This window comes from Oenanthe melanoleuca, chromosome 4, assembly GCF_029582105.1.
Source record: "Oenanthe melanoleuca isolate GR-GAL-2019-014 chromosome 4, OMel1.0, whole genome shotgun sequence".
In the NCBI taxonomy this organism is placed as follows: Eukaryota; Metazoa; Chordata; class Aves; order Passeriformes; family Muscicapidae; genus Oenanthe; species Oenanthe melanoleuca.
The window spans coordinates 69,136,720-69,151,318 of NC_079337.1; the positions used below are offsets into that span (position 1 = coordinate 69,136,720).

A 14,599-nucleotide genomic window follows, 5' to 3' on the forward strand; every position below is an offset into this window, starting at 1 on the left:
CAGCTGGGATCCCCCTGCCCTGACAGGACCCAGTCCCTGCAGCTGGGATCCCTCTGCCCTGACAGGACCCAGGTGGGAGCCTGGGACACGAGGCAGGCAGAGCAGAGTGCTGTCCCTGCCAGGAAAGCCTCCAGCTGGGCTGTGCCAGCCCAGGCCTGCCCTGCTGCTCCCTGCAGGCACACAGCTTCCCTGGGCAGCTTGCATTTCCCTGCCAGGACCCAGCCCAGCCCAGCCCTCAGCAGGTCCCAGTCTGACAATGCTGTCAATGTCAGGGGCAGGGCCTGGGCTGGGCTCAGCCCAGCAGCCAAGGGCTCAGAGCCCCTGGCAGCCCCCAGGGCTCAGCAGTGCCCCCCTGCAGCCCCCAGGACTCAGCAGGACCCCTCTGCAGCCCCCAGGACACAGCAGGACCCCCCTGCAGCCCCCAGCATCCCTGCAGCCCCCCCTGCAGCCCCCAGGGCACAGCAGTGTCCCCCTGCAGCCCCCAGGGCTCAGCAGTGCCCCCCTGCAGCCCCCAGGACCCCTGCAGCCCCCCCTGCAGCCCCCAGGGCACAGCAGGACCCCCCTGCAGCCCCCAGGACTCAGCAGTGCCCCCCTGCAGCCCCCAGGACCCCTGCAGCCCCCCCTGCAGCCCCCAGGGCACAGCAGTGTCCCCCTGCAGCCCCCAGGGCACAGCAGGACCCCCCTGCAGCCCCCAGGACTCAGCAGGACCCCCCTGCAGCCCCCAGGACTCAGCAGGACCCCCCTGCAGCCCCCAGAGCTCAGCAGGACCCCCCTGCAGCCCCCAGGGCACAGCAGGACCCCCCTGCAGCCCCCAGGACTCAGCAGTGTCCCCCTGCAGCCCCCAGGACCCCTGCAGCCCCCCCTGCAGCCCCCCCTGCAGCCCCCAGCACCCCTGCAGCCCCCCCTGCAGCTGTGCAGGGCAGCCCCAGGCCAGGCTCAGCCCCAGATGTGTTTGTGGCCAGCCCTGCTCAGCCCCCCAGGAGCCAGGGGGGCTCCCCAGCTGATGAGCCCCAGCAGGAAAAGGAGAACCAGCCCCTCAGCCCAGACTCCCCCCCTGCTGCTGGCAGCCCTGCAGCCGAGGCCCTGGGGGGCTGGGGGGGCCCTGGGGGGCCCGGGGGGGCTGCAGGGGCAGGTGGGGACAGCACCATCCCCCCCAGAGCCCTGCTGGAGACCCCCAGGAAGGAGGAGATGGACATCGAGGAGAGGATCCCGGTGAGTTTGCCTCATTCAACTGCTGCCACAGTTAACATCTTATTTCCCAGAGTTACCCTTTTTTTCCCCCCCAGAATTACCCTTTTTTACCCCAAAGTTATTTTTTTATTTTTTTTATTTCCCAGAGTTGCCCATTTTATTTCCCGGGGTTGCCCATCCTTGTCCTGCCCAGCAGGGAGGGAGAAGGGTTTTACCCCAACCCTTTGTGTTCTCCCTCCAGCTGGGCAGTGAGATTTTGGGCAGGTGAGGCTGCCCTGGAAAGCCCAAATTCCCAGTCTGGAGTGCCCAGGCTGAGCTGAGGAGCTGTGCCAGCCCAGGCTCCATCCCATTATCCCATCCCAATATCCCATCCCAATATCCCATCCCAATATCCCATCCCATTATCCCATCCCATCCCATTATCCCATCCCATTATCCCATCCCATTATCCCCTTATCCCACTATCCCCTTATCCCGTTATCCCATCCCCGGTGCTGCTGCTGTTTCCCCAGATCTACCTGAGGAACCTGGGCATCCAGCAGTCCCCTGGCTCCATCCTGGCTCCCTTTGTGGCCCAGGCCCCCCTGCAGGAGCTGGAGTTCTCCCCCTGGCAGCTGAGGGGGCTGCAGCACCCCCTGGGCAGGCTGGGCAGGCTGCCCCAGGCACAGGGTAAGGCTGGGGCAGGGCTGGGGCTGAGCTCTCACTGCTGCCTGGGCTGGGTCTGTGCCATCCCTCAGCAGGGCTTGCTTTGGGAAGGACCCACACCTTTGGGGTGTAGGGACACAGAGTCTGCATTTCATTTATTTCTCTTTTTCCAAGAGTCCTTCAGAAGGAAATGTTTGGGAATGGGACCAGACTTTTCCTTCTCGGGATGTGAATCATGCTGGGTTATTTCTGCTCTCTGGGATTTCTTGGTGTGTTCAGTGAGACAAAAAGTTGTCAGTGTTTTCATAAGTGGCCAGATGTGTTCCTAAATCTGTCCACCCATCATCATCATCATCCAAATTAACGTGGCCTCAACACCCAACTCTGCCAGAGCTCCAGGAGCTCCCAGGGATGCACAGGCTGGGACTGTGCAGGGCCAGGGCTTGGATGGATGGACCCACCCAGCTCAAGATACTCTCTGATGAGTTTTGTGTTTTCTTTGTTTTTTCTTTGTGTTTTCTCTCCAGAGATTTCCTTCAGGAGACAATTCTCATGGAAATCTCAGTCCAAGTCTCATGCTAAGAACAGCACCTTAAACATTTCCCAGTATTTGAGCTCTCCCCTCCCTGGAAGGGATATTTGGGCACAGGAAGGGATATTTGGGCACTTGTGAGCCACATTAATGAGTGTCACTGTGTTCCTCTGCAGGTGCATTGCTGCCAGCCTTCGAGCTGTCACAGGGCAGCTGTGACACAGCTGTGTCCCCTCTGAGCCTGGCCCTGGGCTCCGGGGCTGCCTCGGGTCTGCTGAGTGCCCTGGATCTGAGTGCCCAGGAGCTGAGTGCCAGCTACCCCCAGGAGCTGAGTGCCCAGGATCTGAGTGCCCAGGAGCTGAGTGCCCAGGAGCTGAGTGCCCAGGAGCTGAGTGCCCTGGATCTGAGTGCCCAGGAGCTGTGTGCCCAGGAGCTGAGTGCCCAGGATCTGTGTGCCCAGGAGCTGAGTCCCCAGGAGCTGAGTGCCCAGGAACTGTGTGCCCAGGAGCTGAGTGCCCATGAGCTGAGTGCCAGCTACCCCCATGAGCTGAGTGCCCATGAGCTGAGTCCTCAGGATCTGAGTGCCCAGGATCTGTGTGCCCATGAGCTGAGTCCTCAGGATCTGTGTGCCCTGGAGCTGAGTGCCCAGGAGCTGAGTCCCCAGGAGCTGAGTGCCAGCTACCCCCAGGATCTGTGTTTCCAGGATATGAGTCCCCAGGAGCTGAGTGCCCAGGATCAGTGTCCCAGCTCCCCCCAGGATCTGTGTCCCAGCTCCCCCCAGGATCTGAGTCCCAGCTCCCCCCAGGATCAGTGTCCCAGCTCCCCCCAGGATCAGTGTCCCCAGGATCTGAGTCCCAGCTCCCCCCAGGATCTGAGTCCCAGCTCCCCCCAGGATCAGTGTCCCAGCTCCCCCCAGGATCTGAGTCCCAGCTCCCCCAGGCTCTCTGGGGAGCCCCCAGCCAGCCCAGGTGCCCAGCTGGAGGAGCTGGCTGCCCCAGGGTGCCCAGCCCGGGGTGCAGAGGGGTCCCCTGGCTGTGCTGGGGCAGAGCAGGAGCTGGGCTGCCCCCAGGCTGGGGGCACAGGGGCTCAGGAGCCCAGCAGCTGGGCTGCCCTGCAGGGATGGGCTGGGGGGGCTGTGTCTGCAGCTGGGACTCAGGTGGAGGCAGAGCCAGGGGCCCAGAGCTGCAGGGTGGGAAAGGAGAGCAGCCAGGGGCAGGACAGGGATGCCCTGGGACCTGGGGGTCTGCAGGACAGGGATTCACTGGGACCTGGGGGTGTGCAGGGATCTAGGGCAGAGCAGGACAGGGATTCCCTGCTGGGATTTGGGGCACAGCAGGACAGGGATTCCCTGCTGGGCTCTAGGATCCTGCAGGACAGGGATTCCCTGCTGGGATTTGGGGCAGAGCAGGACAGGGATTCCCTGCTGGGACCTGGGGCTGTGCAGGACAGGGATTCCCTGCTGGGATTTGGGGCACAGCAGGACAGGGATTCCCTGCTGGGATTTGGGGCACAGCAGGACAGGGATTCCCTGCTGGGATTTGGGGCACAGCAGGACAGGGATTCCCTGCTGGGACCTGGGGCACAGCAGGACAGAGATTCCCTGCTGGGATTTGGGGCACAGCAGGACAGGGATTCCCTGCTGGGACCTGGGGCTGTGCAGGACAGGGATTCCCTGCTGGGATTTGGGGCACAGCAGGACAGGGATTCCCTGCTGGGATTTGGGGCACAGCAGGACAGGGATTCCCTGCTGGGACCTGGGGCTGTGCAGGACAGGGATTCCCTGCTGGGATTTGGGGCACAGCAGGACAGGGATTCCCTGCTGGGATTTGGGGCACAGCAGGACAGGGATTCCCTGCTGGGATTTGGGGCTGTGCAGGACAGGGATTCACTGCTGGGACCTGGGGCACAGCAGGACAGGGATTCCCTGCTGGGATTTGGGGCACAGCAGGACAGGGATTCCCTGCAGGGATTTGAGGCACAGCAGGACAGGGATTCCCTGCTGGGACCTGGGGCAGAGCAGGACAGGGATTCCCTGCTGGGATTTGGGACACAGCAGGACAGGGATTCACTGCTGGGATTTGGGGCTGAGCAGGACAGGGATTCCCTGCTGGGCTCTGGGGCTGAGCAGGACAGGGATTCCCTGCTGGGATTTGGGGCACAGCAGGACAGGGATTCCCTGCAGGGATTTGGGGCACAGCAGGACAGGGATTCCCTGCTGGGATTTGGGGCACAGCAGGACAGGGATTCCATGCTGGGCTCTGGGGCCCTGCAGGAGCTGCAGGAGCTGCTGGCACAGGCAGAGGGTCTCACTGCCAGCTGGAGCCGTCCTGCTCTGCCCCCAGCCTCCTGCAGGGACCCTGCTCCATCTCCCCCAGGGCTGCTGAGGAAGGAGGGGGATCCCAGGGGTCCCAGCTTGGGGAGGGACTGGAGCCCTGAGCTGCAGAGGAGGCTGTGCTGGGATGGGGCTGTGACCCTGGCCCCGAGGGCTGTGCAGGGAGAGGGGCTGGGGCTGCATCCCCTGGGTTCTCTGGGATGGGGAGGTGCTGCAGCTGTGGCTGTGCAGCACAGGGAGGGGCTGAGGGCGAGGGAGCCAAGGACAGGAACATCCACGGGGAGGGCAGAGCCTGAGGGGTGCAGCAGTGGCACAGACAGGAGCCAGGCTGCCCCAGTGGGGCTGGCACAGGGCAGGGCCAGCAGCCAGCTGGGCCTGGAGCCCCTGGGCAGTGTCCCCAGTGGCCTGGCAGCCACCCAGGGCTCCCTGTCCCAGGCTGGAGGGGCACCAGGGACACGGGGCAGCGAGGACAGCAGCAGTGGGGATTCCCTCAGTGCCAGTGTCAGGGAGCTCCTGGGGGAGCCTCAGAGCTCCCAGCAGCAGGGCAGTGCCCCAGGGGCATTGCAGAGCATCCTGCCCAGAGCTGGGGCTGCCAGGACCCGAGTGGGCAGCACAATTAGAGCTGCCAGGACCCGGGCAGGCAGTGGCAGCAGTGGGGATTCCCTCAGTGCTCGTGTCAGGGAACTCCTGGAAGAGCCTCAGAGCTCCCAGCAGCAGGGCAGTGCCTCATTGGAGAGCATCCTGCCCAAAGGTGGGGCTGCCAGGACCCAGGTGGGCAGCACAGCTGCCAGGACCTGGGCAGGGAACAGCAGCAGCAGTGGGGATTCCCTCAGTGCTCGTGTCAGGGAACTCCTGGAAGAGCCTCAGAGCTGCCAGCAGCAGGGCAGTGTCTCATTGCAGAGCATCCTGCCCAAAGCTGGGGCTGCCAGGACCTGGGCAGGCAGCAGAGCTGGGGCTGCCAGGACCCAGGTGGGCAGCACAGCTGCCAGGACCTGGGCAGGGAACAGCAGCAGCAGTGGGGATTCCCTCAGTGCTCGTGTCAGGGAACTCCTGGAGAAGCCTCAGAGCTGCCAGCAGCAGGGCAGTGTCTCATTGCAGAGCATCCTGCCCAGAGGTGGGGCTGCCAGGACCTGGGCAGGCAGCAAAGCTGGGGCTGCCAGGACCTGGGCAGGCAGCAGAGCTGGGGCTGCCAGGACCTGGGCAGGAATCACAGCTGGAGCTGCCAGGACCTGGGCAGGCAGCAGAGCTGGGGCTGCCAGGACCCAGGCAGGCAGTGGCAGCAGCAGCAGCAGCAGCAGCAGCAGCAGTGGGGACCCCCTGGCTGCCCGGGTCAGGGGGCTCCTGGGCACTGCCCCCCCTGGCATCGACCCCAGGCAGATGCTGAGGAGTGCAGAGGAGCAGGAGAGGAAGATCCGAGGTGAGAGCCCAGCTGGGCCTGGGGGAGCACAGGATCTGCACAGGTACCCAGTGTGCTTGTGCAAAGCTGATTTATTGCTTTTAACTTTATTTAACCACTGCTCCTGCATTTTTGGATTGGTGCTTTTATTTTGTTGACGTGCTTTGCATGAGCCTTGAAGGTCAAATGGTTGGTTGCAGTCCAGAGCATCACCTTTATCTCAGCCTTTTTAATTCTGGTATTCTGTTTTCAGCTTTCTCTTTCTCAGTTTATGTTTTAGTAGCTTTGAGGAGTTTCAGGAAGTTTGATAAACCACAGAAAAACTTCTCTAGTGCACTGGTTATAAACAATGGCCTAAGTTAAAAATGTAGGAAAAAAGCTGGATGCAGTTTGGCTGGTGCACCTGATGTAAACTGGGATGTGGGTGCAGAGCTGAGGCTGCTCCCTGCTCCAGAGGGGACTGGTTTGGGTTCTGTTGAGGATTTTTAATGGGCCAGGGCTTCAGTGGGGTCCCCTGTGGTCTGTGCTGGGACAGAACTGGGGAGGATTGGGCTCTCCCAGCTTGGAAACCTTTTCCTGACATCACCAAGGAATTTCTTTGTCCACACAGTTATTGAATCAGGAATGTGGGCAGGGATTGTGTGAGTGAGCTCTGGCTTGTGTCTGACAGCATGAGGATGGCAGGAGAGTCCTGGAGCTATCTGCAGATAAAAGCTTGTGAAGGGGATGAGCATTCCTGCTCGTTCCAGCTCTGGAACTGGGGCTTGGCTCTCACCTGGGGCAGCCAGCAGTGCACAGCTGGGATTCAGGGTGCACGAACTGGGAAAGGAAACCTCTCCTGCTCTGTGTTTTTGGCAGCCTGGGTGAAGCTGAAGCTGTCCCAGGAGTCTGGGGCAGGCTGGGGTGAGGAGAGCCAGCCCAGGATGGGGGCAGAGGCAGAGCTGCTGCCCAGGGCCAGGACACCTGCACGGGGCCAGGTAAAGGCAGCTCAGCTGGGGATGCTGCCCTGGGGGCAGGGGGTTCGGTTTGCCCGGGGGCTTTGGGGGGTTTGGGCTGGTTTGGGGGGGTTGGGCTGGTTTTGGTGGTGGTTTGGGGTGGTGGTTTGGGTGGTTGGGTTGGTTTGGTGGTGGTTTGGGGTGGTTTTTGTGGTTTGGGGTGGTTTTGCTGGTGGTTTGGGGGGTTTGGGGTTGTTTTGGTGGTGATTTGGTGGTTTGGGCTGGTTTGGGATGGTTTTTGCTGGTGGTTTGGGGTGGTTTTTGCTGGTGGTGATTGGTGGTGGTTTGGGGTTGTTTTGGTGGTTTGGGGTGGTTTGGGGTGGTTTTGGTGGTGGTTTGGGGTGGTTTGCTGGTTTAGGATGGTTTTGGTGGTTTGGGGTGGTTTTTGTGGTTTGGGGTGGTTTTGCTGGTGGTTTGGGGGGTTTGGGGTTGTTTTGGTGGTGATTTGGTGGTTTGGGGTGGTTTTTGCTGGTGGTTTTGGTGGTTTGGGGTTTAGGATGGTTTTGGGGTGGTTTGGGGTGGTTTTGGTGGTAGTTTGGTGGTTTGGTGGTTTGGGGTGGCTTGGGGTGGTTTTGGTGGTGGTTTGGGGTGGTTTGCTGGTTTAGGATGGTTTTGGTGGTTTGGGGTGGGTGACACTCAGCTGTCCCAGAGGAAGGAAGGAGTGAAGGACACAGAATTGCTGCTGCACTGGCTGTGGGTAGGCTGGAGGAATCCTTCCCAAAACTATTTGTGCTGATTGTGCCTGGGAAACTCCTCCTGTGGCAGGAGCTGGGTGTGCAGGGGATGGCCTTGGGCATTCCAGTGGGGCTGGGCTGGAAAGGATCCAGGGGCAGAGGGAGCCGTGCTGAGCTGGGTCAGGATTCCTGCAGGTGAGGGGCCAGGGGAACCTGGGGGGATGCTGGGGCAGGGGAGGGAGGGAGGGAGCTGTGCTGAGCTGGGCCACAGGGAAGGGGCAGATGCTTACAAATAAATGTTCACATATAAATGTTCACATGTAAATGTTCACATGTAAATGCTCACATGTGTATAAAATGCTCACATATAAAATGCTCTCCTGTATAAAATGCTCACATATAAAATTCTCCCATATAAAGTGCTCACATGTATAAAGTGCTCACATGTATAAAGTGCTCACATGTATAAAATGCTCACATGTATAAAATGTTCACATATAAAATGCTCTCATATAAAATGCTCTCATATAAAATACTCACATATAAAATGCTCACATATAAAATGCTCCCATATAAAGTGCTCACATGTATAAAGTGCTCACATGTATAAAACGCTCACATATAAAGTGCTCACATATAAAATGCTCACATGTATAAAATGCTCACATATAAAATGCTCACATGTATAAAATGCTCACATGTATAAAATGCTTATATGTATAAAATGATCACATGTAAAATGCTCACATGTATAAAATGCTCACACATAAAATGCTCACATATAAAATACTCACATGTATAAAATGCTCACATATAAAATGCTCACATATAAAATGCTCACATGTATAAAATGCTCACATGTATAAAATGCTTATATGTATAAAATGCTCACATGTAAAATGCTCACATGTATAAAATGCTCACATATAAAATGTTCACGTATAAAATGCTCACATGTATAAAATGCTCACATATAAAATGCTCTCGTATAAAATGCTCACATATAAAATACTCACATGTATAAAATGCTCTCATATAAAATGTTCACGTATAAAATGCTCTCATGTATAAAATGCTCACATGTATAAAATGCCCCCAGAACACAAATTAAACCCCAGAGGTGTCAAAGAGGCAGCTGGGGAAAAAAATAGTAAACAGTATATAAATAAATTATATCATTATTATTTAATATTTTTAAAATTAAATATTTCTTATATTAAGAAATTAATATTACTTAAATATTTCTTTCGGTTTCCAAGAAAAAGAGAAACAGAACACAAATAAAAACTTAGAGGTATCCACACAACTCCAGTGGAATTTTTTTGGCTTTTTCTGTGAGTGTGTGAGGGTTGTGGAGCTCTGGGGACTCCTCTGGGATGGATTTTCCATTTCTGGGGCACTGGAGGGTCCCTGGGAGCTGTGTGGGACAGGCAGGGAATTCCTGGGGATTTCTGGCTGGGCAGGGGGTGCAGGAGGGGCTCAAAGCCCTGGAGTGTCCAACATGGACTGGGAGAGCTGGGAATGTTCCCTGGGGAGAGAAATTCCCAGGGGATGCTCAGAGGGGCTCCAGGAGAGCTGGAATTGGGGACAGGACACAGGGAATGGCTCCCACTGGGAAAGGGGAGATGGGGCTGGGATCTTGGGAAGGAATTCCTGCCTGGGCTGCAATTCCCAGATTTGCTGGGGCTGCCCCTGGATCCCTGGCAGTGCCCAAGGCCAGGCTGGATCCCCTGGGACAGTGGGAGTGTCCCTGCCATGGGTGGGGTGGGATGGGATGGGATTTAAGGTCCTTTCCAGCCCAAACCATTCCAGGATTCTGGAGCCCCTCAGCTCTGGGAGAGCTGGGAATATCCAGCTTGGAAAAAAGAATTTGGGATGAACTTTGAGCCTGTTGCAGGGCCTGAAGGGACTCCAGGAGAGCTGGAATTGGGGACAGGACACAGGGAATGGCTCCTCTGGGACAGGGGAGATGGGGCTGGGATCTTGGGAAGGAATTCCAGCTTTGCTGTGATCCCTGGAGTGCCCCAGGCCTGTGGGAGTGTCCCTGCCCTGGCAGCTTTGGAGCTGCTGTTGCTGTAAAGGCAATTCCAGCATTTCCAGCCCCAGGATTTTCCCCCTGGACTGGGGCTCTGTTTCAGGGACTCCCCCTCTCCCCTGTGCCCTGAGCCCTTCCCCTGGAGCAGGGTTTGCCCCTTCCTGCTGTACTTTTCCACTCCTTGAGCTTTCTCCCTTCTGCAGGAAGTTCAGGGAGCTGCAGCTCTAAATTTGCTCTGCAGGATCATATGGCCCAGGGTGTTTTTGGAAGGATGACACGTGAGAGGCACACAGAGCCATGTGAAGGGCTCGGGGGGATGAGTTTGTCACAGTGGGAGTTGCTCTGGATTACCTCAGGCTGCTCAGCTGGCACGTGGTGCAGGGAGGAGAAGTCTGGGAATCATCCCTGTGCTCCTCCTGCCTGCAGGAAATGCCAAATAAACTCAATTATTGCCTCAACATCCAGAAGGGAGTGGAGGGTGATGATCCAGGCCCTGCTGCAGTAGTTGACATCTGGGATGGAGAGAGGCTGTTGTGAAATATTTGTTTATGTGTTTGGTTTACACCAGAAATGTTCCCCACTGCTTCCTGTTGCCAAATTCCCAGTGCTTGGTGGGGATGCAATCACCCAGGGACCTGTGCTGCTCCATCACACTTGTCCCAGGCAGCAGGGAAAAGTAAATATAACTCAGATTTCTGTGTCTTTTTCCTGCAATGGAGCTTTTCTGGCCCATCTCCATGGCAGCACACTTATCTCAGATTTCCTCTCTGCAGGGGAAGTGTTGGAATTTTGGATTGCACTTGAATGAATAAATTTGTGTTGATGGTTGGGATGATGGAATCATTCAGGCTGGAGAAGAGCTGCAGGCTCATCCAGCCCAAGCAGCAGCACATGGAGCACTGAGTGTCCTCAGCTGCCCCAGGCACAGTTAGAGCAGTTCCAGGGATGGTGGCAAAAACAGATCCCTGCTCCAGGGCTGGAGCCCTTCCCAGGGAGAGGGTATCCTAAAATCCTGGCTGAACATCCTCTGGTGCACAAATCCCTGGGGGTGGGAGGGTTGGGATTCTGTCAGGTGGAACAGCTCTGTGCAGGGTTTGGGATTCTGTCAGGTGGAACAGCTCTGTGCAGGGTTTGGGATTCTGTCATAGGAACAGCTCTGTGCAGGGTTTGGGATTCTGTCAGGTGGAACAGCTCTGTGCAGGGTTTGGGATTCTGTCAGGATGGAACAGCTCTGTGCAGGGTTTGGGATTCTGTCATGGAAACAGCTCTTTTCAGTCAGTGATACCCAGGTGAGAGCTGCTTTGATGGTCTCCAGCCCCACACCTCCTGTGCATTGATGTGGTGAATGGCTGGCAATGGGGGCTTGGCACTTTAAAAGGATCAGTTTAATTATCAGGTCATTTCCAGCTGAGCTCCCTCCCTTCCTGCTGACAGACTTGGCTTAGTCTCAGCTCTCACCTTTGGCTCTTCCCTCCAGGTTTTGGCCAGGCTGGGGAGTTCTCACCACCTCTGAGCTGTGCTCTGTTTTTCAGGACCTGTGGCTCTGTGGTCTGGGAGCAGCTCCTGAGTACCTGAGGAAGGAGGAGCAGGAGCAGCAGCTGGAACAACAGCTGGAGCCCTTCCAGGCTGCCAGGGACAGGCACAGGCAGCTCTCCAGGGCTCAGGAGCCCTTCCAGCCCAGCTCCCCAGCAGCAGCACCAGCATCCCCTGGAGCTGAGCCCTGGGATTGCTCCCTGCTGCAGGAGCTGCAGCTGGAGCCCTGGAGCAATGCTGGGCTGCAGGAGATGAAATCCTTGAGTGCTGCTGAGCTGCAGGACTTGAAGCTGCACCCCAGAAACATTGCTGGGCTGCAGCTGGACCCCAGGAACACTTCTGAGCTGCAGCTGGACCCCAAGAACAGTGCTGGGCTGCAGCTGGAGCCCTGGAGCAGTGCTGGGCTGCAGCTGAAACCCTGGAACACTTCTGAGCTGCAGCTGGAACCCAAGAACAGTGCTGAGCTGCAGCTGAAACCCAAGAACAGTGCTGAGCTGCAGGAACTGAAATCCTTGAGTGCTGCTGAACTGCAGGAGCTGCAGCTGGACCCCAAGAACAGTGCTGAGCTGCAGCTGGAGCCCAGGAGCAGTGCTGGGCTGCAGCTGGACCCCAAGAACAGTGCTGGGCTGCAGCTGGAGCCCAGGAGCAGTGCTGGGCTGCAAGTGTGCCAGCAGCAGCCGTCCCTGGGGCTCCCCAGTGCCATGGCAGGGCTCAGTGCCCCCCTGCATGCCCCCCGTGCCCAGGGGGAGCTGGGCAAGCCAAGCTCCTCCATGTCCCCCCTGGTGCCCCCAGCACCCAGCCCTGGGGAGGCTGCTGGGGAGGGCAGGCTGGGCTCAGAGCCCTGGGCCAGGCTGCAGGGCTGTGCCCCTGGCCCAGGACAGGCCCCTGCTGCCCCTGCCAGGGCTGGAGCTGCCCAGGAGCCAGGGCAAGGACAGAGCCTGAGTGCAGGGCAGCCTGGGTTGGGGTGTGGGGGTACAGAGCAGCCTGGGTTTGGGTCTGGGGGTGCAGGGCAGCCTGGATTGGAGTTTGGGGGTGCGGAACAGCCTGGGTTGGGGTCTGGGTCTGGGTCTGGGTCTGGGGGTACAGAACAGCCTGGGTCTGGGTTTAGGGGTGCAGAACAGCCTGGGTTTGTGACTAAAGAGCAGCCTGGGTTTGGGTTTGGGGGTACAGAACAGCCTGGGATGGGGTTTGGGGGTACAGAACAGCCTGGGTTGGGGTCTGGGTTTGGGTCTGGGTCTGGGGGTGCAGAACAGCTTGGGTTGGGGTCTGGGTTTGGGTCTGGGTTTGGGTCTGGGTCTGGGGGTACAGAACAGCTTGGGTTGGGGTTTGGGTTTGGGTCTGGAGGTGCAGCTGTGGCTCAGGGGGACATCCCCAGTGCCACTGGTGGGGGGCTCAGGCTCAGCCAGGACGGGGGTCCCCTGGGTGACCCCCAGGGTGTCAGCCCCTGCCAGCAGCTGAGTCCCCAGCACAGGCAGCCCTGGGGGGGCTCAGGTGCAGCTGCACAGGTGCCTTTGCTGCAGGGCCCTGCCCAGGGGCTGCCCCAGGGCAGGGGGAGCCCTGAGCAGCCCCCCCTGGCTCCTGCCAGCCCCCCCGAGGCTGCCCCAGCCCCAGGGAGGAGGTTCCTGAGCTGTGTGCACATCACCCTGTCCTGCAGCACCCATCCCCCCGGGCTGGGCTGGGATGGGATGAGGGGGAGCCACAAACCTCCAGCCCAGGCTCAGGGGTCACCAGCAGCTCCAGAGGCTTCAGCTGCTGAGCTCCCTCCTGCCCAGGGTCCCAGCCCAGAGCTGCAGGGCAGGGCCAGGGCTCAGCTCCAGGGCTCGGGGGCTCAGGGGACCCCCAGCCCTGCCCCTCCTGCAGGAGCTGCCAGCAGGGTTTGTGGTGCTGCCTCTCAGACCAGCGTGGAGAGCCCCAGCAGAGCCAGCCCGGCAGCAGGAGCCTGTGTGCAGCCCCAGGAGCAGGAACACGCTGCCCTGCCCGTCCCTGCTCCACCCCACAAGGACATCCCTGCCTTCCCCAGGCAGCCTGGTGAGCACATTCCTGTCCCTGGGTCTGGGCTGGGGTCTGCACAGCTTGGCACTGCTAATGTAAAACCCAAATCAAACCCAGCCCTGGGGGAGACAGCATCCTGGGGATAATGGGGGTATTGGAAATTGCTTATATGGGGGAAAACTGAATCCTCAAACCTTGAATCCACCTTCAGTTGGATGCAGTTGGGATTCAGTCCAGCTTTCTCTGAATTCATTGTGTCCAGCTGTGGTTGGGGGATATTTTCTGGTGTTTGTGTGCAGATCATTTGATTTAATTCACTTGCAGTTCAGTGGGATTTGATTGCTGCTTTACTCTCTGATATTGATTGCTGCTTTACTCTCTAGTCAAGATGACACCAAAAACCAGAGGGAAATGTGCACACTGCTGCATTTAATGGGATAAACCAGCAGAGTGCAGGGTTTGGGGCAGCTGTCAGCAGAGGGTGGAAATGTGCACACTGCTGTTTTTAAGGGATAAACCAGCAGAGTGCAGGGTTTGGGGCAGCAGAGGTAGAAATGTGCACACTGCTATTTTAATGGGATAAACCAGCAGAGTGCAGGGTTTGGGGCAGCTGTCAGCAGAGGGTGGAAATGTGCACATTGCTGTTTTTAAGGGATAAACCAGCAGAGTGCAGGGTTTGGGGCAGCAGAGGGTGGAAATGTGCACATTGCTATTTTAATGGGATAAACCAGCAGTGTCAGGCTTTGGGGCAGCACAGGGTGGAAATGTGCACATTGCTGTTTTTAAGGGATAAACCAGCAGTGTCAGGGTTTGGGGCAGCACAGGGTGGAAATGTGCACACTGCTGTTTTAATGGGATAAACCAGCAGTGTCAGGGTTTGGGGCAGCAGAGGTAGAAATGTGCACATTGCTGTTTTTAAGGGATAAACCAGCAGAGTGCAGGGTTTGGGGCAGCACAGGGTGGAAATGTGCACATTGCTGTTTTTAAGGGATAAACCAGCAGAGTGCAGGGTTTGGGGCAGCACAGGGTGGAAATGTGCACATTGCTGTTTTTAAGGGATAAACCAGCAGTGTCAGGCTTTGGGGCAGCACAGGGTGGAAATGTTCACACTGCTGTTTTTAAGGGATAAACCAGCAGTGTCAGGGTTTGGGGCAGTATCAGCAGAGGGTGGAAATGTGCACATTGCTGTTTTAATGGGATAAACCAGCAGTGTCAGGGTTTGGGGCAGTGTCAGCACAGGGGTGCTCACAGGGCTCCCCTCCCCAGTGCTGCCT

General features: G+C 57.9%; 3 protein-coding genes across 4 annotated transcripts in view; all 3 read left to right on the forward strand.

Moving 5' to 3' along the window:
• Positions 1-873: 873 nt before the first annotated feature.
• On the forward strand, positions 874-3,156 carry LOC130252860 (uncharacterized). Its single transcript, XM_056490863.1, has 4 exons — positions 874-1,212; positions 1,704-1,860; positions 2,545-3,061; positions 3,150-3,156. Exons 1-4 carry the CDS (start codon positions 1,189-1,191, stop codon positions 3,154-3,156), a joined length of 705 nt encoding a protein of 234 aa, XP_056346838.1. The 5' UTR covers positions 874-1,188.
• A 1,279-nt stretch (positions 3,157-4,435) lies between these two features.
• On the forward strand, positions 4,436-12,467 carry LOC130252861 (uncharacterized). Its single transcript, XM_056490864.1, has 4 exons — positions 4,436-6,117; positions 6,955-7,073; positions 11,333-12,335; positions 12,442-12,467. Exons 1-4 carry the CDS (start codon positions 4,617-4,619, stop codon positions 12,465-12,467), a joined length of 2,649 nt encoding a protein of 882 aa, XP_056346839.1. The 5' UTR covers positions 4,436-4,616.
• Positions 12,468-12,624: 157 nt separating this feature from the next.
• The window catches only part of ALMS1 (ALMS1 centrosome and basal body associated protein), a 20,851-nt gene continuing 18,876 nt past the window's right edge, over positions 12,625-14,599 (forward strand). Inside the window, exon 1 of one of the 2 annotated variants that reach the window (XM_056490086.1) lies at positions 12,625-13,361. In XM_056490086.1, coding sequence (XP_056346061.1) covers positions 13,019-13,361 — 343 coding nt within the window. In that variant the 5' untranslated portion in view covers positions 12,625-13,018. The remainder of the gene's footprint in view (positions 13,362-14,599) is intronic. The other variant, XM_056490085.1, reaches the window with a different exon arrangement.